At 44.5% G+C, this 26,156-nt stretch overlaps 17 protein-coding genes across 17 annotated transcripts, besides 1 other annotated feature; 9 read left to right on the top strand and 8 right to left on the bottom strand.

Moving 5' to 3' along the window:
* Nucleotides 1–1,297: 1,297 nt before the first annotated feature.
* KUCA_T00001608001 (uncharacterized protein) lies at nucleotides 1,298–2,914 on the top strand (the record flags this gene model as incomplete). Its single annotated transcript, XM_022603806.1, has 1 exon — nucleotides 1,298–2,914. The coding sequence occupies one exon, from the start codon at nucleotides 1,298–1,300 to the stop codon at nucleotides 2,912–2,914; it is 1,617 nt and encodes a 538-aa protein (XP_022457650.1).
* A 184-nt stretch (nucleotides 2,915–3,098) lies between these two features.
* KUCA_T00001609001 (uncharacterized protein) lies at nucleotides 3,099–4,185 on the bottom strand (the record flags this gene model as incomplete). Its single annotated transcript, XM_022603807.1, has 2 exons — nucleotides 3,099–4,061; nucleotides 4,117–4,185. 2 exons carry the CDS (start codon nucleotides 4,183–4,185, stop codon nucleotides 3,099–3,101), a joined length of 1,032 nt encoding a protein of 343 aa, XP_022457651.1.
* A 208-nt stretch (nucleotides 4,186–4,393) lies between these two features.
* Nucleotides 4,394–7,477, top strand: KUCA_T00001610001 (uncharacterized protein; the record flags this gene model as incomplete). Its single annotated transcript, XM_022603809.1, has 2 exons — nucleotides 4,394–4,399; nucleotides 4,463–7,477. 2 exons carry the CDS (start codon nucleotides 4,394–4,396, stop codon nucleotides 7,475–7,477), a joined length of 3,021 nt encoding a protein of 1,006 aa, XP_022457652.1.
* Nucleotides 7,478–7,543: 66 nt separating this feature from the next.
* KUCA_T00001611001 (uncharacterized protein) lies at nucleotides 7,544–8,116 on the bottom strand (the record flags this gene model as incomplete). Its single annotated transcript, XM_022603810.1, has 1 exon — nucleotides 7,544–8,116. The coding sequence occupies one exon, from the start codon at nucleotides 8,114–8,116 to the stop codon at nucleotides 7,544–7,546; it is 573 nt and encodes a 190-aa protein (XP_022457653.1).
* Nucleotides 8,117–8,346: 230 nt separating this feature from the next.
* On the top strand, nucleotides 8,347–9,216 carry KUCA_T00001612001 (uncharacterized protein; the record flags this gene model as incomplete). The annotated part of the gene is made up of 2 exons (XM_022603811.1): nucleotides 8,347–8,397; nucleotides 8,455–9,216. The coding sequence occupies 2 exons, from the start codon at nucleotides 8,347–8,349 to the stop codon at nucleotides 9,214–9,216; spliced, it is 813 nt and encodes a 270-aa protein (XP_022457654.1).
* Nucleotides 9,217–9,408: 192 nt separating this feature from the next.
* Nucleotides 9,409–9,537, top strand: KUCA_T00001613001 (uncharacterized protein; the record flags this gene model as incomplete). Its single annotated transcript, XM_022603812.1, has 1 exon — nucleotides 9,409–9,537. One exon carries the CDS (start codon nucleotides 9,409–9,411, stop codon nucleotides 9,535–9,537), a length of 129 nt encoding a protein of 42 aa, XP_022457655.1.
* Nucleotides 9,538–9,551: 14 nt separating this feature from the next.
* Nucleotides 9,552–9,755, top strand: KUCA_T00001614001 (uncharacterized protein; the record flags this gene model as incomplete). The annotated part of the gene is made up of 1 exon (XM_022603813.1): nucleotides 9,552–9,755. One exon carries the CDS (start codon nucleotides 9,552–9,554, stop codon nucleotides 9,753–9,755), a length of 204 nt encoding a protein of 67 aa, XP_022457656.1.
* Nucleotides 9,756–10,255: 500 nt separating this feature from the next.
* KUCA_T00001615001 (uncharacterized protein) lies at nucleotides 10,256–10,798 on the top strand (the record flags this gene model as incomplete). Its single annotated transcript, XM_022603814.1, has 1 exon — nucleotides 10,256–10,798. The coding sequence occupies one exon, from the start codon at nucleotides 10,256–10,258 to the stop codon at nucleotides 10,796–10,798; it is 543 nt and encodes a 180-aa protein (XP_022457657.1).
* Nucleotides 10,799–10,871: 73 nt separating this feature from the next.
* KUCA_T00001616001 (uncharacterized protein) lies at nucleotides 10,872–11,679 on the bottom strand (the record flags this gene model as incomplete). Its single annotated transcript, XM_022603815.1, has 2 exons — nucleotides 10,872–11,446; nucleotides 11,505–11,679. 2 exons carry the CDS (start codon nucleotides 11,677–11,679, stop codon nucleotides 10,872–10,874), a joined length of 750 nt encoding a protein of 249 aa, XP_022457658.1.
* Nucleotides 11,680–12,025: 346 nt separating this feature from the next.
* Nucleotides 12,026–15,043, bottom strand: KUCA_T00001617001 (uncharacterized protein; the record flags this gene model as incomplete). Its single annotated transcript, XM_022603816.1, has 1 exon — nucleotides 12,026–15,043. One exon carries the CDS (start codon nucleotides 15,041–15,043, stop codon nucleotides 12,026–12,028), a length of 3,018 nt encoding a protein of 1,005 aa, XP_022457659.1.
* Nucleotides 15,044–15,231: 188 nt separating this feature from the next.
* Nucleotides 15,232–15,270: a sequence feature (Short protein (KUCA_T00001618001, CDK25648.1) was converted to a misc_feature.).
* Nucleotides 15,271–15,308: 38 nt separating this feature from the next.
* On the top strand, nucleotides 15,309–15,503 carry KUCA_T00001619001 (uncharacterized protein; the record flags this gene model as incomplete). Its single annotated transcript, XM_022603817.1, has 1 exon — nucleotides 15,309–15,503. The coding sequence occupies one exon, from the start codon at nucleotides 15,309–15,311 to the stop codon at nucleotides 15,501–15,503; it is 195 nt and encodes a 64-aa protein (XP_022457660.1).
* Nucleotides 15,504–15,561: 58 nt separating this feature from the next.
* KUCA_T00001620001 (uncharacterized protein) lies at nucleotides 15,562–18,228 on the bottom strand (the record flags this gene model as incomplete). The annotated part of the gene is made up of 2 exons (XM_022603818.1): nucleotides 15,562–18,069; nucleotides 18,127–18,228. The coding sequence occupies 2 exons, from the start codon at nucleotides 18,226–18,228 to the stop codon at nucleotides 15,562–15,564; spliced, it is 2,610 nt and encodes an 869-aa protein (XP_022457661.1).
* Nucleotides 18,229–18,518: 290 nt separating this feature from the next.
* On the bottom strand, nucleotides 18,519–19,544 carry KUCA_T00001621001 (uncharacterized protein; the record flags this gene model as incomplete). Its single annotated transcript, XM_022603820.1, has 1 exon — nucleotides 18,519–19,544. The coding sequence occupies one exon, from the start codon at nucleotides 19,542–19,544 to the stop codon at nucleotides 18,519–18,521; it is 1,026 nt and encodes a 341-aa protein (XP_022457662.1).
* A 204-nt stretch (nucleotides 19,545–19,748) lies between these two features.
* On the top strand, nucleotides 19,749–20,183 carry KUCA_T00001622001 (uncharacterized protein; the record flags this gene model as incomplete). The annotated part of the gene is made up of 1 exon (XM_022603821.1): nucleotides 19,749–20,183. One exon carries the CDS (start codon nucleotides 19,749–19,751, stop codon nucleotides 20,181–20,183), a length of 435 nt encoding a protein of 144 aa, XP_022457663.1.
* Nucleotides 20,184–20,290: 107 nt separating this feature from the next.
* On the bottom strand, nucleotides 20,291–22,030 carry KUCA_T00001623001 (uncharacterized protein; the record flags this gene model as incomplete). The annotated part of the gene is made up of 1 exon (XM_022603822.1): nucleotides 20,291–22,030. One exon carries the CDS (start codon nucleotides 22,028–22,030, stop codon nucleotides 20,291–20,293), a length of 1,740 nt encoding a protein of 579 aa, XP_022457664.1.
* Nucleotides 22,031–22,251: 221 nt separating this feature from the next.
* KUCA_T00001624001 (uncharacterized protein) lies at nucleotides 22,252–24,534 on the top strand (the record flags this gene model as incomplete). Its single annotated transcript, XM_022603823.1, has 1 exon — nucleotides 22,252–24,534. One exon carries the CDS (start codon nucleotides 22,252–22,254, stop codon nucleotides 24,532–24,534), a length of 2,283 nt encoding a protein of 760 aa, XP_022457665.1.
* A 211-nt stretch (nucleotides 24,535–24,745) lies between these two features.
* Nucleotides 24,746–25,870, bottom strand: KUCA_T00001625001 (uncharacterized protein; the record flags this gene model as incomplete). Its single annotated transcript, XM_022603824.1, has 1 exon — nucleotides 24,746–25,870. One exon carries the CDS (start codon nucleotides 25,868–25,870, stop codon nucleotides 24,746–24,748), a length of 1,125 nt encoding a protein of 374 aa, XP_022457666.1.
* Nucleotides 25,871–26,156: the final 286 nt, after the last annotated feature.

A 26,156-nucleotide genomic window follows, 5' to 3' on the forward strand; every position in this document is an offset into this window, starting at 1 on the left:
GTATTAGCGCCATGTATGGTTAGGCTACTGATTCAGTAAGGGGAAGGACGCCTAGTCAAGGGCAGCACCGCATTAGAGACGCACACCGTCAAATTCGGAATATTGATCATGGTACACGCCAGATCAAATTTACACTTTATTATAAGAAAAGACTCTTATCTGAGTCCCAATCACGGAACTAGAAAACCTAAAACAATCAGATGTTATGTCAAAAGTGCAGAAATTTTGTCTGACCTTGACCACAAAAACTCTTGGCCTTTTTTGGGTGTAGCATGAAGCTATTGAGAGATGCTCTGCTGAAAAGTTTCAGTCTTACTTAATAACTCCGCTGTTAACGGTTTAATGAGGTTTAACCATTATAGTTGCGCTTAAATGTAGCTTGTTTTATTGCTGCATAGATAATCATGCCAAGTACGTATCAGTTCGCGGTTAATATGCCAAAAATCAGACTACTCCGGCCGTGTTTTCTTATCTGGCGTTATCTGCACTAGATATGGTTATTGCTCCATTCAGAGAGAGTCGGAATAGGGCCGGTGGTGGCTCGGAAAACTGTATTCTGGGTCGCTTAATGAGTTGATCCAGCTCTAAATTTTGAACTGCAGACACATTGCAAGCACATTATACCATTATTCATCCCCCTAATACTTTAGCTGAATTTGGGGCGGATATTGTCTTGTTAAGTTGTTAATTGCCATCTATTACTGTGTTAGTCTCTAAGAGAGACTACTTTCCGACCCCCCGATACTAGCCGTACTGATATCATTTCCCGATGCGGTATATGAAGCGCTGATGCATGAAGCCATATCGTCTTAAGGTGTCCCGAGAACCTCTCCATATGGCAAATCTGACAGAAATCCGGGATCAGTATCGAAGCATGTTTGTAAAATTTAACACTATGTGATCTGCTTTTGAACAATCGCTAGACTGTACCGCGCCAGAAAGTAGGAGTTTTCTGGGTGCGCCGAAAGAGCACCGCCCTGAAACAGATCAGCCTTCGAATTAAGATCAGTAGGTATCAACGAGCGCTTACGTGCCCTCTTTGGGGTCACCTACTTTTGATAGGAAATGATTTTCCGTCTGACAGTTGCCATCTAAAAATTCTCTTTTGTATTTTTGGAAGGGGTGGAATCACAATTGCGATAACGACTTCTCGGAGATGCGCGCGCAGAACTACACCCGATAAGATTTGTCTCTTTACTCTCTTTCCTATAAGTAGGTGATTCAATACGCTCAGAAGTCTTTCGGTTTCTTGAATCCAACCGTTAGCTCAAGTTCTGACTTTGTTTACAGTGAAAAGATGCACATCAACACCGAAGCTATCCCAGGCTCTGTCCACCTGGTGGACGAGTCTGGTGATCTGGCCTACGCCATACATGAGAAGGAAATCGTGCTTGTTCCCACTCCTAGTGATCACCCCGATGATCCCCTTAACTGGTCAAAACGCAGAAAGTATCTGAACATGTTTTGTATGGTGCTTTACGTGATGGCCCTCGGTGTTTCTGGTTCCGCTGTGTATTCGGTGATCACCGACATCACAGAGCACTCCACTCTGACGGTCTCGAATTTGAACACTGGTACTGGTGTCATGTTTTTGTTCTGTGGTTGGGGTAACTTGATCTGGCAGCCAATGGCACTGCAGTACGGTAAGAGACCTGCTTATCTGTTCAGTGTATTGGGTGTCACTTTTTCCACATTGTGGGAGGCCTATGTCAAGACCGGACCTCAGTGGATCGGATCGAAGATCTTGCAAGGATTTTTCGTGTCGTCTATTGAGTCCCTTCCTGAAAGTTCAGTCGCTGATATTTTCTTTGAACATGAAAGAGGTAACTGGATGTCTCTGTACGCTCTGGTCCTGTGTGTTAGTAATTACATTGCTCCTCTCGTTGCTGGATTCATCGCCCAAGGTATGCAATGGAAGTGGGTCATCTACTGGACCGTGATCTTCGACGGACTTTCTCTTATTTTCCTCTTCTTTTTCTGGGAAGAGACCAACTATTTCCGCCCACACATTGCGCCAGATGACGAGATTGTTGAAGACGTTTCGCCAGAGATGAAGGTTGACGAGAAGTCCGCTGCCAATGCGGTTGTTGGGACCGCGTCATCTGGCGATGAAAGTGGGACTCCGGCTCCTACGTACACAAAGAAGTCCTTCGTTGCCAAACTCAAGCTGTTGGACCGCTCTCGTCCTTTCATGCTTTGGAAACTTATAGTCAGGCCTGTCACCATGCTCAGATTCCCTGGTATCGTCTGGGCTGGCTTCTGTTATGGTTCGTCGCTTATTTGGTTCAACGTTTTAAACGGTACTGCTTCCACCATCTTCAGTGCCGATCCTTACTACTTCTCCACCTCGATGATTGGTCTGACATATATTTCGCCAATCATCTTCTGCTTCATCTTCAGTGTCTACGCTGGTTGGTTTGGTGACTGGCTCAGACTGCGTATTGCTCGTCGCAGAGGAACTGGTATCTCTGAGCCAGAAGACAGATTGTGGCTTTTTGCACTCTATCTTATTATAGCTCCATGTTCTCTCATTTTGTGGGGTGTTGGTGCTTATCACAAGATTCACTGGATCGGGATTGTGTTTGGAATGGGTCTTCTTGGTGGTAGTGCGTTGCTGGGCTGTGCCTGCTCCGTTAACTACGTTTACGAGTCCTACAAGGATTTGAGTGGTCTTGGTATCGTTTCTGTCATCCTTATAAGAAACACAATGAGTTTTGGCATGAATTATGGTATCACTCCATGGGTTGATAATCAAGGGCTGAACAAGACTTTCATCGCTGCCTGTGGTATCTCCATTGCTTGTAACCTCACCTTCTTGCCTGTGGTCTACTATGGTAAGCGGTGGAGAAACTGGACCAAGGCAGCTTACTGGACTTACGTCCAAGATGCCATTGACAATGGTATGGTTCATTGAACGTGAACTGTAGACTCTTCTCTAATTTTCTTTATTAAAATACAATTCGTTCGTAATTTGTCAGAGTGTCAAATGCTACCCCGAAAAGTAGAATTTTTGAGAATTTCGCAAAATCTAGAAACTCCAAATATCAGAAGTACAAAAAAAAATCAAAAAAATCTCAGTCATCCTTTCTTTATCATGATTATTGATCACTCTTTGGTATCTTACCCTGCTTACCAATTCCTGAAAGACCAGAAAGCTGTTTAGAGAGATCCTCGATATCAGCAGATTCCTCTGTTTCCTCCTTGGTTTCCTCCTTGGTTTCTGTCTCTGTGATACTCGAGGCAATAGCTTCGGATCTTACTTTTGCTTCGTCGATATTGCTTGAAGTATCGGATTCATCATCATTGGAGGTGGTTTCCACCAATCTGCGAAGATCGTCCTCCCATCCACATAACCTAGCCAATGTCTCGGCAACCTCGTCGATATCTTCAAGAGCCAGAACATCGGTCTTCCTTGGATTCTGCTTGAAGTCACCACAATGCTCTTTGTTTATCAAAAGACGGATAGCATTAGCCTCAACCTCAGCAGGTAAAGACGCAAAAGGATATACGGTCAGTGATGTTCCTGCTACTATCGCCAAATCGATCTCCTCAGAGTCATCGTCCCACAGATCAAAAAAACGAGCCGGAAGCCCTTCCCCAAAAAATACGATGTCGGGCTTGACATATCCTTTGCATTTTGCACACCTGGGAATACCACCACTGGCCTTGTCGTCCATCTGTCTCTTAAGCTCTTCGGACGACATTTCGGCCCGGCAATCTATGCAATGGTTGGTTGCAAATGATCCATGCGCCTCGACGATATACTCATCTTTAACACCGGCTATTCTCTCGAGGGTGTCAATATTTTGCGTGTAAACCCTTTTCAGTAACTGCTTATCCTGAAGTAGTCTGATGAAGTAGTGAAACTTGGTGGGTGAAAACTTCCCCGGATATAGTTCCTCAGCCAAAGTATAGAAGGCCTGTGGTTTCTTGCGAAAATACTCTATATCAAATACTGCCTCAGCGTATGGCAAGCTGAGCTTCTGGAGATTGCTGTATAAACCAGTTTCAGGAGATCTAAAGTCTGGTATACCAGCCTTCGTGGATATACCTGCTCCGCACTAAGAGCTGTTAGCAGTCTGTAGCCAACATTCCAGTTTGATCGAATATACTCACCAAAACCACCACCCTAGGCTTCTTCTTCTTGGTAAGCGTGTTGACCACACTCTGAAGTTTCTGCTCCATATTTCGCTGAATATTCTCTCCAAGTTTCTTGAAGATTGGAGTTAGGAACTAAGGCTGGAAAAATGGGGACGTCCAGGCTGAGATGACCTGGAGGCTGAACTGGGTAACCGGCCTGCTATTAGGGCATCGCTCAGAGTTTTCATGGTTTGTCATAGAAGCAATACCCCAGGTACACCAGTGTCCACTATTATAGATACGATAATTCGAGATGAAAGTAAGTGAAAGCCTTTCAAATTACCAGGGAATAATCAACAATCATTAACACGATTATATTTAGCAAAGATTGACGTCTCTGGACATAAAAATACTCGTATCTGAGGCTGAGAAATCGCTGGCTGATTGTCGCCTCCAGAACATCTACACACTAGCCAACAGCAATAGGTCTTATTTGCTGAAGTTTGGAAGACCCGACCTAAAGGTGAGTCTAATCATTGATTCTGGATTCAAATTCCATACCACCAAGTTCCAGAGACCAGTTACGCAGCTTCCATCAAATTTCGTGGTGAAGCTCCGTAAGCACATCAAGTCGAAAAGGCTATCCAATGTCAAGCAGGTCGGGGACGACAGAATTGTGGTTTTCGAATTTGCCAATGGATTGAACTATTTGGTTTTGGAGTTCTTCAGTGCAGGAAATATCATTTTGCTTGACGAGAATCTCAAGATATTGTCCCTCCAAAGAACTGTCAGCGAACACCAGGCGAACGACAGATACGCGGTGGCTGAAACATACCAGATGTTTACGAAAAGTCTTTTTGAGGAGAATTCTGTGGAGAAGACCGGATATCCCGAAATAAGTGCCGGGGATATCAAATCCTGGGTCGAAGAGACCAAAAAAAATGTTGACGAGCAGAAAGGTAAGGTCTACTCGATTCACAAGCAGCTATTCCTCAAGGCGAGTTACCTGTCTTCAGATCTGATACATATTCACTTGATAAAGCTGGGCATAGAATTCGGAGCCAGTTGTTTCAGGCTTCTGGAAGACGAGACTGTTCTTCAACAGACCACTAAGGCTTTGCACAACGCTTCTTCCCAGCTGGAGGAACTGGTGAACACCCCAGCTGACAAATTTCAAGGTTACATTCTGAGCAAGAAGAATCCTTTATACAGGAAGGCAGAGATTGAGAAAGACGAATCGTCAAACTTGGAGTACATTTACGAAGAGTTCCATCCATTTGAGCCCATCCACAAGGTCAACGACAACACCAGAATCAGCACTGTGACGGGTTATAACAATACCATTGATGAGTTTTTTTCCACCATTGAAACCTCAAAGCACTCGTTGAAACAACAAGCCCAACAGCATAATGCCGAGAAGAGACTACAGCAAGTGAAAGACGAAAACGAGGCCAAGATCAGCAAGCTTACCGAGGTACAACAGCTCAACTTCAAGAAAGCAGAGCTGATTGTCATCTATAGTGACCTGATTGAACAGTGCAAAAGTGCTGTACAGTCCTTGCTGGATCAGCAGATGGACTGGAAGAACATTGAGAAGTTAATCTCGATCGAGAAGAATCGTGGAAGTGAAGTTGCGGCTATGATTAACCTTCCGCTGAACCTGAAGGAAAACAAGATCAACGTGAATCTACCCGACTCGTTAGCAGACGATGACCACGACGAAAGCGACGATTCCAACAGCTCGGAGTCAGAGTCAGAGTCAGAGTCAGACTCTTCGGATTCAGAGACGGAAGAAAAGCCAAAACCAGCCCACAGCAAGAAAAACAGCCAGCCAACTGTAAGTGTTTCCATAGATTTGGGGTTATCAGCATATGCCAACTCAACTAGCTACTTTGATGCCGTTAAAGTGGCACAAGAAAAACAGACCAAGACAGAGAAAAATGCGAACATGGCCCTGAAAAACACAGAGAAGAAGATTGCCCTTGATATGAAACGGTTAACCAAACAACAATCATCTCAAGTAAGTGGTGGTCAGACTGGTCTAGTCCAACTGAGAAACAAGTTTTGGTTCGAGAAGTTCTATTGGTTCATCTCTAGCGATGGGTTCCTATGTGTTGCTGGGCGCGATACGGCCCAGGTTGACTTGCTTTATTACAAATACTTCAACAACTCAAACGATGTGTTGGTATCCAATGATCTGGATAATGCTTTGAAAGTTTTCATCAAGAACCCATATTCCAACAAAGACATACCACCTACGACGTTCATTCAAGCGGGGGTGTATAGTTTGTCAACCACAAAGGCGTGGGATAACAAGATCGTGACCTCACCCTGGTTTGTCAAGGGCGTTGATGTATCGAAAAAGGACTACGATGGTACAATTTTGCCCAGTGGAATGCTCAATGTGGCAAGAGAACGTACGTATCTACCTCCTTGTCAGCTTGTTATGGGCTTTGGGTTGTTGTGGATAGGTGATGACGAAACAACAAAGAAGTACAAATCTGCGAAGAAGACCAGAGATAGTGAGCTAGAGCTCAAACTGGTAGATGCTGAAAATGGAAAGCAGACAAGAATTGACGAGTTGAAGGAGATGGTTGCAAAGATTGGTGCTCCCACAGAGGAAGATTCAAAGATTGGCCAAGAACTTCAGACTCATGTTGAGGACGACGTTGAAACCATATCAGAGTCCATCAATTCGCTGGATTTGAAGCCACCAGGTCCTAACGACCAGATTCAGAGCAAGATCCGTGGTAAAAAAGCCAAGCTCAAGAAAATAAAACAAAAATATGGTGATCAGGATGAAGAAGAAAGAAGGCTGAGAATGTCTGTTCTTGGTACTTTGAAGCAGGTGGAGAAAAAAAAGTCTACAGCTGAAGCAGCCGAGTCTGCTGATACAACGGCTCCTTCTCGTCGCCCTCCAAGCAAGAAGATCCAAGAAGCCAATCGTTTGCGCAAGCTGCTCGAGGAGCTCGAACAAGATGACGATATTGCACAAGAAGACGGTGAAGAATCAGAGGTCAAGATCGGGGAGCCATATTGGGAGACAATTTCAGGATTAATCGCTGCCCCTAACAAATCCGACAAGATTCTGGATTGCATACCCGTTTTCACACCCTGGCCAACACTGAACAGATACAAGTACAAGATCAAAGTTCAGCCGGGGAATAACAAGAAGGGAAAGTCCATTTCAGATGTTATTGACTACTTCTCGAGATCGAATATCGCGCAGGCAAAGTCTGAGCCTGAGGACTCTGCTGAATGGTTTGACAAACAGAATCTCGTTGCTCAAACCAACCAGCAAAACGCTCTGATGGCTATCACCCCAACCAAGTTGAAGATTGTATTACCAGGAGGATCGGACTCCAAGTCGAAGGGTAAAACAGGCAAGAAAAAATAAACCAGTCATCTACATGGCATTGTATATATTTATGACGACTTCCAACTAGAGCTTACACAAAAGACTTTAAAACCCCTGCTGTAAACGTTCAGACACCTTCGACTTGGCAAATTGGAAGGCATTGAACAGACCCTTTTCACTCAAATCAATCTTGATGTTCACATCATCGGTTGGAGCTTTGGTCACTCTCGAGGCAATCACAGCAGGGTCTGTTTCCAGTATGATACCGTCATCCGCAGTCTCATCAACAGCAAGAGATACCATATCGTAGTTCTCCTGGATCGATTTCTTGTCGATGGAACTCTTCAACACAATATCCAAAGCACCGATGAGGCCTTGTAATGTTGTGTATAGTAACGCTTCGTTCTCGTTCAGCCCTCCAGTGAGGTAGATTATGACATCCGAGTATTCTTTGTAGACCACTATCTGGTTTTCGAACAGTATGATGTCGCCATTCACTTTTTGGGTTTTCTGGAACAAATTGGCCTCGAAAGTGGCCTGCTTCTTGTCTTGTCCGGCAAGAGAATCAGGATCGGCTTCTCCGTGAGGTGGCTTGTAGTACTTGGCAAGTAGCCTCTTTCCATCGTTGTCCAAAAATATGATGGAGTTGACGGTGTATAACGATATGTTTGCAGGCATTGTATCGGTATATATATTCTGTTTTCAAACCACAATTCAGTTTGACAAGTGTGAATTTAGGTGATGTCCTCCATATCGAAAACACGTTAGCTGGCATCGATTTCAAAATCCAACTTGGTGGAAACACTACTGTTTTTTTCAGGCCCCACTCACCTTTGACCGTTGTTGATGTGATAAGAGTACGAGTATTGGGTGGGATAACACGAGAATCCCTCAATTAATTTACCGTTATGTCGAATGAGGAATTTTACTTTGCGCTTCTGAGAATATCGATAGCACAGGTAAGTTGACCTTGAAAAGAAATGCACGGAGGGATTGCCTGATATTAACCTTTTCAGTTACTACGGTCACATGGCTTTGACAAATGCTCCAACAAATCCTTAGACATACTTACAGACACATATATCAGATTCATGCAATTGATTGTGAAGAATATGGCCAAGCTCTCAGAGACACGAGGCCAGGGTATAGATGACGTTACGATTCAAGATCTTGCTGAAGCGCTCGTGGAAGTAAAGTTGATACGGCCGTCCTCAAAACTGGATCCCTACGATTTGTCCCCTTTCAATGCCACAGGAGTCGAGAACTTTGAGAAGTGGTTTCTGAGTGCAACCCCAGATAGAGCTAGAGAGGTTGCAAGACCCAACAGGGAGATAGCAGAAGATATAATAAAAGAGAGTCTGGGCTTCGGGGAAACATCTGTGAACAATTTCAAGAACATATTGTCAAACAAGGCGCCTGGAACTGAGACTACAAGCCAAGTAGGCGAGATTGTGGTGGATGAAGATTGGATTCAACTTACATTGAGAGGGCAGCTAGACGGCAAGGATACCAGATTCAAGGGCTCTGTTCTCGTTGATTACTTGCCGAAGACAAAAGAGGCTTCCAAAGAACCAGGTCCAAGTTCCACATCACGCAAGTTATCGAGGCGAGCAAATCATGACTTTTTGGTTCTAGGTAATACCCCAGAGAACTTGATTGATCACTTACCTTACATCAAAGAGTCTGACTCCGAGAGTGAGCCAGATGAGTTTATCGAAGAGTTAAACGGAGAATCAAGTGGAGGCGCTGAAAATCAAGATTCCATGGATTTTGAATGAATATAATGATCACAATGACTAATAAAGGGAACATTTATTGTAGAAAGCCCAATGTTTAGCGACAACTTTAGCCGAAACAGTAAGCACACTACCACGCTAGCATTTGCTATATGGCTGACCCGAGTGACCATTTGCCTAATAATCAAGAGAGCACTTAAAAGCCATTACTCCGCACAGGTTTGCAGCCTCAAAATGTTCAAGCTTATTCCCAAGTTTAAGATGACCCGGTCTCAGTTTGAGCTGGCTAAAGTAGGTAAAGAAACTACCATTTGCAGTCTTCGAAGGATAACTAACACTCATAGTTCACATTCTATCTGTTAACACCCATAACTATCATGTACTACGTGGGTATAGATACAGACAAGAAGTTCAACGTTCCTGGATTCTGGCCAGACCCTGCTACTCTCAACAAGATACCCAAGGAAAAGTACGAAATACAAGCGGAACTGGCTAGAATGAAGGAGGCTAGGATAGAGAAGAGGAAGAGATTGGAAGAAAAGGCCAAGGCTCTGGGTATTGATCTTGACGACGAAGAGTAATAGGCTGGTTTATTCACTAAGAAGTTGAAAAATTGAGAAAAATGCACTAGGAAGCTGTTGGAGTTGTGCCGGTTCTATCAGGCAAGGTACGATTCTCTGTACATAAGATTGAGCTCTCCCCCCTAGGAGTTTTCAAGACCGACTAATGAAATAAAAGGTTACTTTCAAAGAAAGCACTGAGTTTGGGCTATATTTTAAACATGTTGAACCATGTTTCTAGTAGAATTTTTGATAAAGCCTCCTACTTCTATCTCGAGCCTCCCATGTCTGTCTACTTTCACTGGGACTGGCACGTCTCATCATCAACTCGGTACATGCTCATTCTCCTTTATAAGCAGTCGTAGATCTCATACGATCACCCAAGAACACATCCAATGGTAGGTAGAGAGTCCTGATTTAATTTTCGCATTCTTAAACTCAATTACTGACTTATCTTATAGTCGGCACAAACTGCCAGTCCTCTGCCTCAGACAGAATCCACAGGCGCCTCTTCGGTGCCTATGACCCTCTACCAACGACTTTCAGAATCGTCACATCCCATCTGTTTATTGTTTTTCGTGGGGATTAGATTAATTTCGCTGCTGGCATACTTGTTTGGCCTACTCTTCACCAAGAACTTCATTCTAGTGTTCATCGTGGTGATGTTGACTCTTGCCGCAGACTTCTGGAATGTCAAGAACATCAGCGGAAGGCTAATGGTTGGACTAAGATGGTGGAATGAAACCAATGAGCTGGGACAAAGTGTCTGGGTATTTGAAACTGCGGATCCAAACAGATATATCAACCCAATTGACTCCAAAGTTTTTTGGATTGCACTATACGGAGCACCAGCCTTCTGGATCATTCTCGGAATTGTTGCGATCTTGAAATTTGAGTTCTTATCGCTCATACTGGTCGCAATCGCAATATCCTTGACTACGATAAACGCCATGGCCTTCACCAAGTGCGACAAGTTTGGAAAGGCCAATAACATTGCGTCCAGCATGTTTGGTAACGTTTCCGGAACTATCTTTAACAGACTGAACCCTTTCAATTTCGGATAAGACAGGACAACTGGAATTGGGTTACAGCAGCATTGTATAAGTAAAAAGAGTATATGATCCTTTTGATTCTCTCTCACACTTCCAGGTCCACCTCGAAGTTCAGTAAGTCAGAGCTCTCACGATGTGGAGCGATTCTTATAACAGCGGTCTTCATGCGAGCCGCCAACAGGTCACGGATTGCCTGGGTTCCGTCGTCGGCATGGTTCACTTCTTCAGTTTCATTCAAAGCATGTGCATCTTCATGTACCCTTGGAATACGATAAGGAGATGACACTCGATATTTCAGCTTGTGGAAAAGATTCTGAAGTCCCTTCATCTTTGAGTACGCACTCAGCTCTTGTAGTCCGGTTGAGTCGACCTTCTTTTGATCCTCCTTAACATTTTGGAACCATTTCCGGATTACCTGTCGAAAAGTATGTAGTCGATCAATTACAACAGGCTCAGCAGTTAAGGGTGTATTTTCATGCGAGGCCCAACTGTATGATCTGGCAGGTTCATCACCCAAACCAGATGCTTCCGACCTGGTATCCGATTCAGGTTTCCTAACAGGAATATCTGCATGACTTTTAATGCTCTTTCGATTAGCTGGTGTTTTTGAAGAAGATCCCCTCAAGGTGAAACTTTGTTTTTTGTCTTGAACGTTGTCACCTATAAAAAATGAAAGTTAGCATTAAGTGGAAATCCTCAAATTTCAACAAATTCTTACCAGAAGATTGCGTAACTTCTTCCTCTTTTACATTGCTTTCAGGAATTCCTGCCGTTGGACTTCCATATGCATCCAGTATATCATTGACCGTAAACGCAGATGGTTGCTCTGAGTAAAGCTCTCCGTCATTCGGGTTGGTGCTGCCTGCCACAGTCGAAGGGGAGCGCGATGGCATCTGGGAACTTGGTTGATGTGTTTGGTTTTCTTTTCCAATTGAAGCCTCAGGGTCCCTTTTTTGAAAGGTTTTGTTTCGAATGCTGTTTTGCCGCGTGTACGTATTGCTGGAAAAAATAAATCGTCTTGTTTCACAAAAAGAGATAGCTGCAGAACATTATACAACAACTTGGCGTGTTGTAGTTGAGGCATTGTTGTGCGGCTTTGCACGACCATACTGACTTCATTAATCGGCCCATGCAACGAACTACTGCTCATTTAAACCTAAACCATTTTAATGCGCTTGCGACTTCCCAAATATAAAAACTTTCGTTTTTGAAACATCACTTTCGCGATGTGCAACATCCTCAAATCTCAGTCTCTTTTTGCATCATCTTCAAAGACCGTTGAATGAAAGCAAGGTGCGTGATCTTTCCAGATATCTGTTTGGCAAGGCCCTTCCAAAGATGGTCTTTCCCTAAAAGCTCTGACTCAGTCATCAACGGCCTTGTCTCATCTGCAAATCGAATCAGAGTGTCACTTGCAATTTTTTCGTGAGTATCAACATCAAAAACATAACCCTTGTTTTGGAGATCTCTGTACCTAGAAGACACCTGCAAAACCTCCGAGGAGATCATGTGCAAGATCATTTTGTTCAATCTTAAGTCCATCTCGTTGTTGAAGGATATATTAAGAAGAGCGTTTTTGAGCCCCGGAATCACCACACCCTTTGGAACTCTTGTAACGATTGGGATTGCATCCATGGTCTCACTTGCTTTTTGCATCAAAGCCCGGATAAAGTGTGGACGATCCATGGAATAATCCAAAAGATAATCCCATAGTTCTTGATCACCTGCTGATGTTGCAAACATAATGGCTTTTTCTGGATCCTCTAGCTTGCCGACAATCAACGAAAGGGCCTCTTTATCCTGTCCAACTTTGTGATAGAGATAAACAAGTTCGGAGATACAATTTTTCTCTAAGCAAACAGAAATGGCAATGTCGATGTCATAGTCTTTGTGCCTCGTCAGAAAGCCAAGCAGCAAACTTTGGTTGAACCAGGCATAGAGTTTGACCATTTGATTCTCAAACTTCTTCGTGAGCAAAGTATCAATCTTGGAAAGCTCCTCTAGATAGAGGTAATTGACAATGTCAAGATTATGCTTTTCCATCAGAGACACAACACTGTCGGGAGATATTTCTTGAATGTTATTCACCAGTAAATGCACTCCCTCAATCAGCTTTTCGTGCAATTCCTCCGGATCGTTTCTCTGCTTCTCTGAATCGGTGAGGTTCATTGTCAAAATCTCAGGGAGCTTCTCGAAATACTTGACTAGCAAGTGATGATGACTCAAAAAGTTCATGAGGGATGGATCCTTGAGTATCAGAAGATGTTCCACACAAAGCTCTGGCTCATCAGATTCCTCACAGAGACGAATATAACACCAACGCAGTGCAAAAGCGATCTCAGAGTCCAAAGTGTCATCGACAGAGTCATCATAATCACTGATTAAAGTTTTCAACCTGTCACGAATATGGTCCTGATTATAGAGAGACATACTCCACTTACCAAAGATCTGAAGAAACTTTTCAAAGTGACGTTCATCGAGAACTGATATGAGGTATTCCGTATATACCTCTCTTCCGATTTCGGAGCCATACTCTTCATAGGGTATCAGATCAATGATGGCATCACAGTGATGACTTTTGTGATATATCCATAGCCAATTGTCCCACTCTTTAACTACTCTGAATCTCACCTCTTCGGAAATATGATCAGAAGACGAAAGAACTTCCTGCAGGAAAACAGCTGCGGATTTCCAGTTGCCCACCTCAATGAATTTGTCAACCTGTTTCAATCCTATGTTGAGTCTTTCAGTAACAGCCAACCAAGTTTCACTCATTTTCCATGCTTCAAGGAACCTTCCTCTTGAAACGTACCAGGCTAGTTTGTCATGAATGGTAAACTCTTGCACTATGACACCGTCGTTGGCTGAAAGAAGAAACCATCTGATTTTATCCTTGGCGATATGATGATGCAGATGGTAGTCATTCAATCCAAGGTTGGATATTATATTCAAAGGAATCTCCTCTATTGACAAGTCAGCCAGTGAAATACTGTCGACTATCTTCAACTCTGGAGGCTGAGATTCGTAGTTTTTCCTTCGTGCAGACCTGCTCTCGCCATTTAAACCTGTCTTCAACCTTGGGGGTACATAATTTAGCAGCATAAGATCATCATTCAAACTCGAAATCCCAGAAATAAGAGTACCGCTGAGATCAGCCTCACGTTCTATTTCTATCCTCCTATCACTCGTGCCCCTAAATGAAGCAGCTGAGACGAAGTTTGACAGGTGTGTTTGAGCATCTGCATCTATTGCAACACGGAAAAACCAAATATGAGATGCCCAGGCCACTGCAAACTGATTAACCTCAGTGAAGTGAACTTTGGGCCAATACAGGTCTGGTCTCGGAAAGTCTTCTGGAAGATCAACATGCAGCAGCGGAGTCTTTGTAGATATCTGCGCAACAGTGATACCTGAGTCATTTGTCCATAAAATTAGATCATCGATGATCTGTATACATGTAATGGGTCCCTTCCCAGAATCAAAGATAGTGTCAGTTCTCTGGCCTAGCCAGTTCTTTGTGGACAAAGTCACATTTCCTGCCATACCTCCAGAGATGAAAGCCTTAGTCGTTCGGTATTGACGGTCGAGAACAACAGCATGTATAGGCCTTTTGAAATCAAAAGCAATAATGTCATTCTCGTCTGTAATCGAACCAATCACTACTGTACCATCCATTGACCCACTGGCAACAAATTGTCCGTCGGTATGAAGGGAAAGCACCGAGGCTCTATGTGCCTTATAAGTGCGAATAGGTGTGAAGTCTGGTTTGCACAGATGCACCATTCCAGAGTGTGTAGCAAATATGAATACGTCATCATGAAAGTGGCATGCAGAAAGAGCGTCTTTGGTGAAGAAACGTGGGGGTAGTTTGGTGAGTCTAGTATATCGCAATCTCGGAGGCTCAGCATCATCTTCATCTTCATCTTCATCTTCATCTTCATCTTCATCTTCGTCTTCGTCTTCGTCTTCATCCTCGTCTTCGTCTTGATCTTCATCATCATCATCATCATCTTCTTCTTCTTCTTCTTCTCTTTCATCGTCCTCTTCATCATTCTTTGTATACTCGTTATCATTACCTGCACTCAGGTCTCCAATTGACTGTTTTTGATCTGATGCGTTTGGCGAATCGTTATCGCCAGGCGTGTTAGGCGTGACATGAAGTGAAGCAGTCTCGTCATTGGAGACAACTTTAGCCCCAATGAGTTTATCTGGGCTATCAGATGACACTGATCGCTCCAAGGTTACCCCAGGAGGCATTTTACGAGGAGTTTGGAGTAGGCGCATATAACAAGAGCGTGGAACGTAACACATGAAGTAGGTGAGGCTCCCACATTTAAGTAGTGGTGAACTCAATCTGTGTGGAGTCGGTTTGAGAGCTTGGCCTTGAACCAAAGTTTGAACTCAAGCTTCAGCTTAAGCTCAAGTAACAGTCTGACTATAATACCATGCCCCGTTCTGTGAGAGGCACTCTCGTGACTTGGTAAGAACTTTCTCTTCGAATGCTACCATATTTTATTCTAACATGCCTAGTGATCCTTCGATCAGAGCATTGATCTTGAAGATAGACACCGTCAGCAGGTCTATAGTCATAGAGGAGCTCGATGAAACACATTTACTGGTGGACCAGAGTCAGGTGCCTTTCCTGAAAAATGAGCTGAACAAGCTCTTATCAGAGAATACCTACAATCCGCTCGATGATGAAAATTTGCCTCAGTAATAACCAAGGAGTTTCATGTTTTATCACTAGTTGTACATGCTCTATGAAAGCTGAGGACTTACTCTAGAGCAAGCGTGCTAACATCAGGGTCGTTATCGAAAATGTTCCCATCAGTGGTGCTGGTGCTGGGTTCTCTAAAATGCTCTTCATTCTGGAACATCTTGGAGACAACCTCGCTGAGGAACGAGATGAGAGTGTCAACCTCCATCAAATTGCCCTCATCGTCCTCGAGGGCTCCATGGACGATTGCTGCATTATAGAACCGCTCATACTCTTGAATGATAGCTTCCTGAACACCGTCGATTAGGTAACTGACAACCCTGGGGTCTTGCACGAAGGTCGATATCTGTGGCTTGATCCGTGGAAACTCTATTTCTAAAGTCTTCTTGAACTTGGTAGCAGCTTCTTCTGCATCCGTTGGGTCTGTGCAGTCAGCCAGTGGCTGTATGATCCTCGTCTTATAGTCATCAATGAACTCATGAACAGCGGTTCTTAATGCCATTTGCAACTCCAATTTGGCATCGATGACATCATCCACAACACGAGGAACAGAACCAAGTGCCAAACTGAAAAATCCACCTTCGTCTCTGGCAGCCCCATAATGTTGCTCGATAGACTGCTTGTCCCTGCTGCCTTTATAAAACTTTCTGAAAAGCTTTTGTAATCCGCTGAAATCCAAAGACGCTTCTCTTCTAACATGTTCTATATCCAGATTTTCAATGTTGTCCTTGAAAAAAACCAAATTCTTGATGAGATAAAGCTTGGAGTCAATTGACGAATACGTTCCTGTGAGCAGGCTCGAAAAGTTGTCTCTTATAGACAGAAGCACCAGATGAACCACTGAGTTTGCCAAATCGTCAAAAACCTGTGAGCCAACCAGCTGGTAGATCTTAGTCAATAGCTTGACTGATTTGACAACCGGTGGGTATATGGTTTGAGACGAAAATTGATGCTCGGAATGACTCACTGAGGAAATGATTGTGTCCGCTATGGATTCAGTGTCGTTGTCTCTGCCATTCAAGCTACCAGTTACGCTTCCTGCGATGCTATCCAAATCATCATCTGGCGCAACACTGGGTGCCCTTCTGCGGCCAATGGAGAACTCTCTTCCAGTCTTCTTGTAGTTGACGACATTTTTGTCAATGTAGGCTTGCACCCGAAACACCAGTCTGGATTGCACATCCTGCAGAATTGGTGCCAATAGCGACTCGATCTCTATATGTTCTGAGTTGGTGTGTTCATGGTGGTACATGCCGCCTATTTGAAGGCTGCGTTCAGACACAGACTCGGATTCATCGTCTGAAAGGTCTGTTTCCGAGTACTTTTGCAGTAAAGTGATGAGCTCACATAGATCACTGATGTTATTTTCTCTGATAATCCGATTTCTCATCATGTAGTACAAGGGATCAAGTACAGACTCAAACCACTTGTTGATCATCATGACATTATTAGCATTATCAGTTCTTTGGTCGTCCGTGACAAAGAAGATATGGCTGAAGACATCAAACTCTCTTTCTAAAACTCTTGAGAAGAACGCAATGTTTCCCTGTGCCAGTTGCACTAGCGACCTTGATCCTGCAATTGAAGTTTCATTGTACGCCTGAAGCTGCGCATTGATGGTATTGCTGAGCAAAGAGCTTCTGGATTTGAAATATTGACTATAGCAATCATTCAACAGGCCCAGGTACTCGTCATAGTTGGCCACTGTTGCACGGGTGTACAAATCTTCTATCAAAGGCTGGAGATAGCTGCAGTCTTCTTCAAACTGGTTGTACATGAAGGCATCCACCCTGATAGATGTGGCTGCACTGATGGCCCCGCGGATCTTATTTTTGTTCTTCTCTTCGTTGACCTTTGTCTGGATGTTGAACTCAACATTTTTGAGTGTGTTGATAATGTAGTTTCTCACCAGAGTGAGCGCTCTCACCATGCATTGCTTGAATCTATTTTGATAAATTTCGATTTCTCTGAACTCTTTGGCCGCAGGAGACTCAACAAAAGTCAAACACTCATCCAGTCTCCTTAGTATGTTCTCCTGGAACGATTTTCTCATCACAATCGAACTGCTACTGGAAGTGTTCAAACTTTTCACAATCGAGTCAAGGGACTCAAAGTATTCGAGATTCTTCGAGATGTCTTCATACAACCCTGTAAGCCTGTTCACCTCCAAAATCAACTCGTTAGATTTCGTCTGAAAATCCACCGTTTGCAAGGTGACTTGGTCGTATTTTGTCAGCATCGAGCTGAGATTCTCCACTATCACGTCTGCCTCCTTCAGAAACCGTGCATGCTCTTTGTAGGTATGCGAAATGACATCTTGAAATTCCAAAAACTCAGCATTGTCCATTTTGTTGATTGCCTCCTCGTCTTCGTATGATATGAGAAAGTCTGACTCCACAGATTGCACCTGATTTGTCCATAAGTAATTTGTTTCTGAGGTGGTGAATGGGAAGGTGAAAGATGAGGCCTCCATAGGTGTAAGCGTGGGTTCGAATTCGCTCGAACCTAGCGATTTCGTTCGAGTCCTGGGATTAGCGATAGACTCTGTATCAAGCTGTATATGATCCTAAAGAACGTGAGTTAGAAGTTATCGTAAATATGAGTCTCACCAAATTTGACCTACCTCCATGAACGGAGCATTCGATGCAATTGATTGTACCATCGAGCCCCTTCTTCCCCGAGAAGAAAAGGAAGTATCTGTCACAGTAGATCCTCTTCTTCTCATGTTGAAAATTTAAATGCTGATATGGATGATGTGGTTGTGTATTGTTGGAGAAGATACAACTACAATGTACGTGTTGGAGATGATAGAGTGCAACGCCGGATCTGCACCCTTCCTGATGAGACCCATTTTGGGCCAATATATTGGGCTATGTACTTCAAAGCGTATGTAATTTAAATGATTACCACTGAAGTATGCCTGAAGTTACTTCAGGATTATGATTAGGCACACTGTAATTAAAGTTTGAATACTGTCTCTATTGACAATTCCGCCAATTTAATGCTCGATTAATGCTAGTGTTCAGTGGGCTTCCATGCATCCTCCACACACTGGAAGACCCACCTTTTTCCTGGATTCAGGCAAGAGATACGTGCACTGTCCTTCTCCAACTGTTGCAAAATAGTGAAAATTATATGGTTCAACGTTTCAAAGGAAAGCCTCAAAAATGGAAACCTCCTGAGCACTTTTTTCAAAGGTAGAGATCGAACAGTATGTCGTATAACTCTTCTCGAATTGCCTTTCTCTTTATTCTCCTTCCCGATCCGAAGCAGCCTATCGCCGAGATATTGCACCAAGACATCGAAATAGTCAAACAATTGAATTTTGTTGGCTCGCCGTATAAGAATATGCTCTAATTCGAGCTCGTTGATGGCCATGTCGAAGGCGTCCTTTTTGAATGTGGGGCCAGCATCCAACAATTTATTCTTGCAATCGACATATAGATTGTCTTCGGAGACACAATTCTCCTCACTGGCCATCAAAATTTCTAAGACACGCAATTTTATGGTGGATGTTGGGGAGAAGTTACCGTAAAGTTTGGATGGTGTAACCGACACATTCAATCCCAACCTCTTCGATAGAACGTCCTTCTTGAATCCAAGGACACATCGACGCCATTCACTCAAGACCTGCAACTCCTGATCAGTTCGCTGTCGCGTGATTTGATATGCTCTCACGACAGGAATTCCTTGAAGGAACTCCGCAACGCCGCAAATTACCACCAGATCTCGCAAGTTGAGTACCTGGAGTATCTCTTTTTCAACCCTAACAGTCACGGTGCTGGAGGAATCATTGAGTTCGAAACCAACTTCAGACTTCGATACCACATAACCAGTGATGGCCACTTTGTATATGGGAATGTTTCTAAGTAGGGCCCAAGGCTCTTTCAGCCTTGCCCCATATATAGCAGACACAGGCCGCATGACGCGTATGTCTTTGGTGAACACTGGACAGAACTCTCCTGTTAGAATAGTTGGCGCCCTATAGAGCACACATGGCTCATAGTAGGGCTTTCCGTCCACTTCAAACCTTTGAGACATCAGCTGTTGCCCAAATCAAGGAAGATACCACAGATAAAGACGTTGCAGTGAGTTTGTGAGGAGGGTCTCAAAAATAGCGTGTCGAAACCAATGCGGCGTAGATGATAGCCGACGGCCTTATCCGCAGTGTTGCTCAATCTTTCACACTAGCATCTAACCCCAGCATCCAAACCGAGATAAAAGGATTTGAACATTGTCCTCACGATGTCATCGACGCCTATAACATGCCACATATTGGATACCACTCGCGGCCGTCCTGCTTCGGATGTGTTATGTGAGATTTTCAGCCTCGCCAGCTTCAATGAGCCAACACCGTTTGCGACAGCCAGGACCAACGGCGACGGTCGTATACCTAAATGGAATTTCAGCTCTGAGGTGAGCAAAACTTCGCTGGCACAAATTGGGATCAATGACGACTGGGAAGTCCTGAAAGCGGGAGTCTACAAGATCAGATTTCATACCAAAGAGTATTTCCAGGAGATAGCCTTACAGGAGGATGCCACAGATTCCACTGGCCGTGCAAGAACCTTCTTCCCATTCGTGGACATCATATTCGAGGTTGCTAGTCCACCAGATCACCACTATCATGTTCCATTACTGCTGTCCAATCATGGCTACTCTACTTACCGTGGTAGTTAGAAGCCTGACTCAGTGAATCCAGCCATGACTATCCTCCTTTACAGTTCTAGTTTTGTATGTGCAGATCATATTCATATACAGTTTTCTTCATCAGTCATCTATTTACATTAGAATCCAACGATTTCCTCGAAAAGTTTCTGACATGGAACCGTGGCATTCAATCTGGCACACAGCAGGTAGGCACCACTCAATTTTCTATGCAGACTGTACGTCTCTTCTGGAGGAGGAGACAATCTTTCGTTCAACATAAGACTAATGTTTCCACGAACTCTGTCCGTCACTGTTTGCTGTGTGAAGTTGTAGGCATTACCGCTGTTATCCTTCGGAGCAAAAGGTTCACCCAAGACCAACATGGAGTCAACATGGGCCTTTACCATGGCCTCAGATTCAAGACCCGTGAGGTAACCTAGCTTGAGAGAGTAATCGTACGCACCCTTTCTATCCTTCAAGATAGCGGCCCGAAGACACCCAAGATAGTTGTCAATAAACTCTTTGCTATATTCTCTCGAAGCACCGAAGTCCAATAGCTCTATTTTGTTAGTGCTCTCATTGCAGAGGAAGTTGGCCCAATTGGGGTCCGACTGCATAAATCTAAACTGCGCAATTTCCATCAGACATAAACGCATAATGTTGGTAGCGATCCAGTCCTTTCTCTCTTGGGACCAGTCGCCTTTCACGATCTCTGTTCCCTTGAGTCTCTGCATTGTCAAAACATGTTCTCCACTTAGTTCATGGTAAACCTTGGGAACCACGAATACTTCATCATCTTTCAGAAGCTCCCTGAAGCGATCCAAGCTCTGAGCTTCTCTGATGTAATCACATTCCCATTTCAGCTCCATCCTGGCATTGTCAACGCTATTTTCGAGGAACAGGCCTGGAGGCAATAGTTTAGAAGCCGTCAGAAGCAATAGCAGATTATTCAGATCAGAATCAATACTATCGGCAACACCAGGATACTGCACTTTCACAACAACTTCTTCCAGATCTTTGGTGATGGCTCCGTGGACTTGGCCAATCGACGCCGCAGCTATCGGAACATCTTCAAAAGATGAGAACATACGAACCCTCCAGTCATCGCCCAGCTCAAACTTCATCACCTTCTCCAATTGACCCGCAGGCATATAGTGAGCATTGTTTTGCACCCTAAGCAAAATCTGCTGGATTTCTTTGGGCAAGACCGAGGAGTCTTGGAATGACAGCATTTGGCCAATCTTCAAGGCCGCACCTCTCATCCTGCTGAACTTCTTAGCCATTCTTTCGATGTTAGCGGGCGACAACATCAAAGACCCAATATCTGGTGCAGTTCCAGAGGTGGCATATTTCTTAGCACCTTCAGCGGCCATGTTAAGACCAATTCCTGCAGCCAGAGCACCATAGTGAAACAAACGTCCAATACGGGTGCTTGGAACAGCTGATTGGCTCATTTCAAACTCTGGCTTGACCGCCTCCCCAATAACTTTGGGCTTCTTGAAATTGTCTTCGTTCCTTATACGTGACATAGTATGGAAACCACGCTCATTCTTGATCGTCTTGCTAGCGGATTTGGATCTTTTTGACTTCGATGGATGCTTCGCTGCCGTTGCTGCCGCTACCACAGACTTCTCATGAGCAAGCTGATAAATGTCCGGAACAATTTCAGAGCCCTGGAACTCCTTCACTCCCTTTGCTTCATCCGACTTGGCCCGAAGCTCCTGCCACAATGCATTGTCGTTCCTCAGAGGTTGGAGAAGTTTCGTGGTTTTCAAGGCATCCTCCACCTCTTTGGCCACAAGACCCGATGCTTCACGAGCAACCTTGATGGCCGACGAAGATATCGAGAACAACTCGTATATGCGCCGGTTCAGCATTAAAAACACTGCTCAATCGATACTTAACTGCCCCAGATATATTGGAGGAGATAAGCCAAAGTGTGGTCCTCGAATATCTCATCCCAAGGACGTGATCACATGAACCCGCACCCGGCGTATTCTAGAGCACGAGCCCATCTCAATTTTTTTTATCTTAGAAATAATCTAGATAGACTCTAACAAGAAAGCACATCACAAAGCAATTCTCTTCGTTTTCAGCAATGGAAAGACCGTCCAAGAAATCACGCACGATAGCTTCTTCTGTCCCAGAGAAAGCTGCGGAAAAAGCTGAGGCGGAGTTGGAGGCCCACCCTCATGCTCCTTCTGAAGCTGTCCTTGAAGTTCACGATGCAGGCGAGTTTGCAGGCATGACAAGGCACAAAACTACGGCCCAAGAGGCCCAGAAGCTGGAGTCGGCAGAACTCAACCCCTTTACTGGACTTCCATTCACGCAAAAATATGTGGACATCCTGAAGGTCAGGCGAGACCTTCCTGTGCATGCACAGAGAGACCAGTTTCTCAAGATCTTTCAGTCCACTCAGATCATGGTATTTGTGGGTGAAACCGGTTCCGGTAAGACAACACAAATCCCTCAGTTTGTGCTTTATGATGATATGCCTCACTTGAATAAGTCAATGGTTGCATGTACGCAACCACGTCGTGTTGCTGCTATGTCTGTTGCTGCCAGAGTGGCTGATGAGATGGATGTTACATTAGGTGAAGAGGTTGGTTACAGCATTCGTTTCGAGAACAAGACAACTCCCAAAACTATCCTGAAGTACATGACAGATGGTATGCTTTTGAGAGAGGCTATGGAAGACCATAATCTTTCAAGATACTCGTGTATCATCCTTGATGAAGCCCACGAACGTACTCTGGCCACTGACATCCTTATGGGTTTGCTGAAACAGGTAACCCAGAGAAGACCCGACTTGAAGCTAATCATCATGTCTGCTACTCTGGATGCTGAAAAGTTCCAAAAGTACTTTGAAGATGCTCCTCTCTTGGCGGTTCCCGGCCGTACATTCCCTGTGGAGATCTATTATACCCCAGAATTCCAGAGAGATTACCTTGATGCTGCCATCAGAACTGTTCTGCAAATCCACGCCACGGAGGAGGAAGGTGATATTCTGCTCTTTTTGACGGGTGAAGAAGAAATCGAGGACGCTTGCAGGAAGATTTCTCTGGAAGGAGATGAACTTATCAGAGAGGAGTCTTGTGGCCCTCTTAAAGTGTATCCTCTTTATGGTTCGCTTCCACCTCATCACCAACAGAGGATTTTTGAGCCAGCTCCTAAGGCTGTCAGGCCTAACGGAAAACCAGGAAGAAAAGTGATTGTTTCCACCAACATTGCTGAAACATCTTTGACTATTGATGGTATCGTGTACGTGGTGGATCCTGGTTTCTCCAAACAAAAGGTGTACAACCCAAGGATCAGAGTCGAGTCTTTACTTGTATCACCAATATCAAAAGCTTCCGCCCAGCAAAGAGCTGGTCGTGCGGGTCGTACGAGACCAGGTAAGTGTTTCCGTTTGTACACTGAAGAGGCTTTCAAGAAAGAGTTGATCGAACAGAGCTACCCTGAGATTCTCAGAAGTAACCTGTCGAGTACGGTCCTAGAGCTCAAGAAACTGGGTGTTGATGATTTAGTGCATTTCGACTTCATGGATCCTCCTGCCCCAGAAACAATGATGCGTGCCTTGGAGGAGTTGAATTATCTTGCATGCCTTGACGATGAAGGCGAGCTTACCGCACTTGGAAGACTGGCATCGAACTTCCCATTGGACCCAATGTTGGCCGTGATGCTGATTGGATCGCCAGAGTTCAAATGCTCTGAGGAAATTCTTACCATTGTCGCCATGCTGTCTGTGCCGAATGTGTTTGTGCGTCCTATCTCTGCAAGAAAACAGGCAGACGAGAAGAAGGCCTACTTTGCGCATCCCGATGGTGACCATCTCACCATGCTGAACGTCTACCACGCTTTCAAGTCCGACGAGGCTTACGAGATTGGTCTGCACCAATGGTGCCGTGACTACTTCCTGTCGTACAGATCTTTGAAGAGTGCAGAGAATGTTCGCGCTCAGCTGCAGAGGATGATGGAACGCTATGATCTTGAGTTGGTGTCAGTCGACTACGACGACAGGAACTACCACAACAACATTAGAAAGGCATTGGCCTCTGGATTCTTTATGCAAGTGGCGAAGAAGAAGTCTACTGGAAAAGGATACCTCACTGTCAAAGATAACCAGGAGGTTTTGATCCATCCAAGCACTGTGTTGGCCCACGACAGCGAGTGGGTCATCTACAACGAGTTTGTCTTGACCTCTTCTAACTACATCAGGACAGTCACCTCCGTTAAGCCTGAGTGGTTGATCGAGTATGCCCCTGCATATTACGACTTGAGTAATTTCCAGAGAGGTGATGTCAAGCTGAGTCTGGAGAGAGTACAGGCAATGCATGACAAAAAGAAGGAGCTCAAGAAGCTGAAGAAATCGAAGCATTGAATGGACAGGTTGTAATATATTATAGAAAATAGTACGACATCTCACACGTCTGTATTTGTATATGACGAAACATATTTTTGTACATATATATATGCCTATATATCGTTTCTGCCATTTTCGTGCGCATCACAAATGTTCAACCACTCACAAGGATACCTTTGTACATTCCTGAACAGAAAAGAATTCGTTTTTTCAGTCATAAATTTCATATTTACTCTTTCAAGGACAAAACCTTTTCGATGGCTCTAACCACGGTTGGAGTGTCTGGGAAGGCAAAGTCTTCGAGCTCCTTGGCATATGGGGTTGGAACTTCACATCCAGTGACTCTCTCCACTGGAGAGTCAAGGTAGTCGAAAGCATCAGTCTCCATGATCTGAGCACAGATCTCGGAACCGACACCGAATGCTGGGAATCCTGCCTCCACGGTGATGACGTTGTTGGTCTTCTTGGTGGTAGCAACGATGGCGTCAACGTCCAAAGGTCTGATGGAACGCAAGTTCAAAACCTCAACGGAAACACCGTACTTCTCCTTGACGATCTGGGCGGCCTCAAGACAGAAGATCAGGTTTCTGGAGTGGGAGATCAGAGATACATCGGTACCCTCGAGCTCGATCTTGGCCTTACCAATTGGCAAGACAAAGTCTGGGGAAAGGCACTCCTCGGAGACCTCAAACGAGTCACCGTACAATAGCTCATTCTCCAAAAAGACAACTGGGTTAGGATCTCTCACGGCAGCCTTGAACAAACCTCTGTAATCCTCGGAAGAGAATGGGGAGATCACCTTCATACCAGGGATCTGACCATACCAAGAGGAGAAATCCTGGGAATGTTGTGCAGCAACACCAGCAGCAGCACCGTTAGGTCCTCTGAAGGTGATGTTACAAGGCTGCTTACCACCAGACATGTAGTAGGTCTTGGCAGCGGAGTTGATGACATGATCGATTGATTGCATGGCAAAGTTCATGGTCATGAACTCACAGATTGGCTTTAAACCAGCTAAAGCGGCACCAACACAGAGACCGGTGAAACCCATTTCGGTAATTGGAGTGTCGACAATTCTTCTTGGACCAAACTTGTCCAAGAGACCTCTCGAAATCTTGTAAGCACCGTTGTACTGGGCCACCTCTTCACCCATCAAGAATACGCCATCATCACGGTCCAATTCCTCAGCCATGGCCGAGTTCAAGGCGTCTCTGACAGTCATTGTGGTTGGAGCAGCAGCAGAGGAGGCAGGTCTGACCGGGTGGTTGATTCTCATGGCCCTCGCGGCAGAAGACTTGACCGCAGACGAGGCCAAGTTTGCAGTTTTTGCAATTGACGAAATCTTTTGAGCCATTGTTGAATTAGTGGCAAATGCGACTCTAACGATTGGTACTCTCACCTCTAAAATCGGTGTGTAACAAAGACTTATTGTTTCAAGAGGAATGCGAGAGCTATAAGGCAAAAGTCCTCGTTCTTCGAATAAGGGGACCGGTGGAAAAGCGGGCTGCAATCGACCGGAGAATAGTGCGTTCGATAACCAGAATTTGGGATCACGTGACACAAAAATAGTGGATTGGCGTGCTTCCTGCGATGGCCTCGGACGATCATTTGATCTGTTTGCCGAGATATGATTACTGCGA

Source organism: Kuraishia capsulata, genomic scaffold (assembly GCF_000576695.1).
Source record: "Kuraishia capsulata CBS 1993 genomic scaffold, Kuraishia_capsulata_scaffold_2, whole genome shotgun sequence".
Classification (NCBI taxonomy): Eukaryota; Fungi; Ascomycota; class Pichiomycetes; order Pichiales; family Pichiaceae; genus Kuraishia; species Kuraishia capsulata.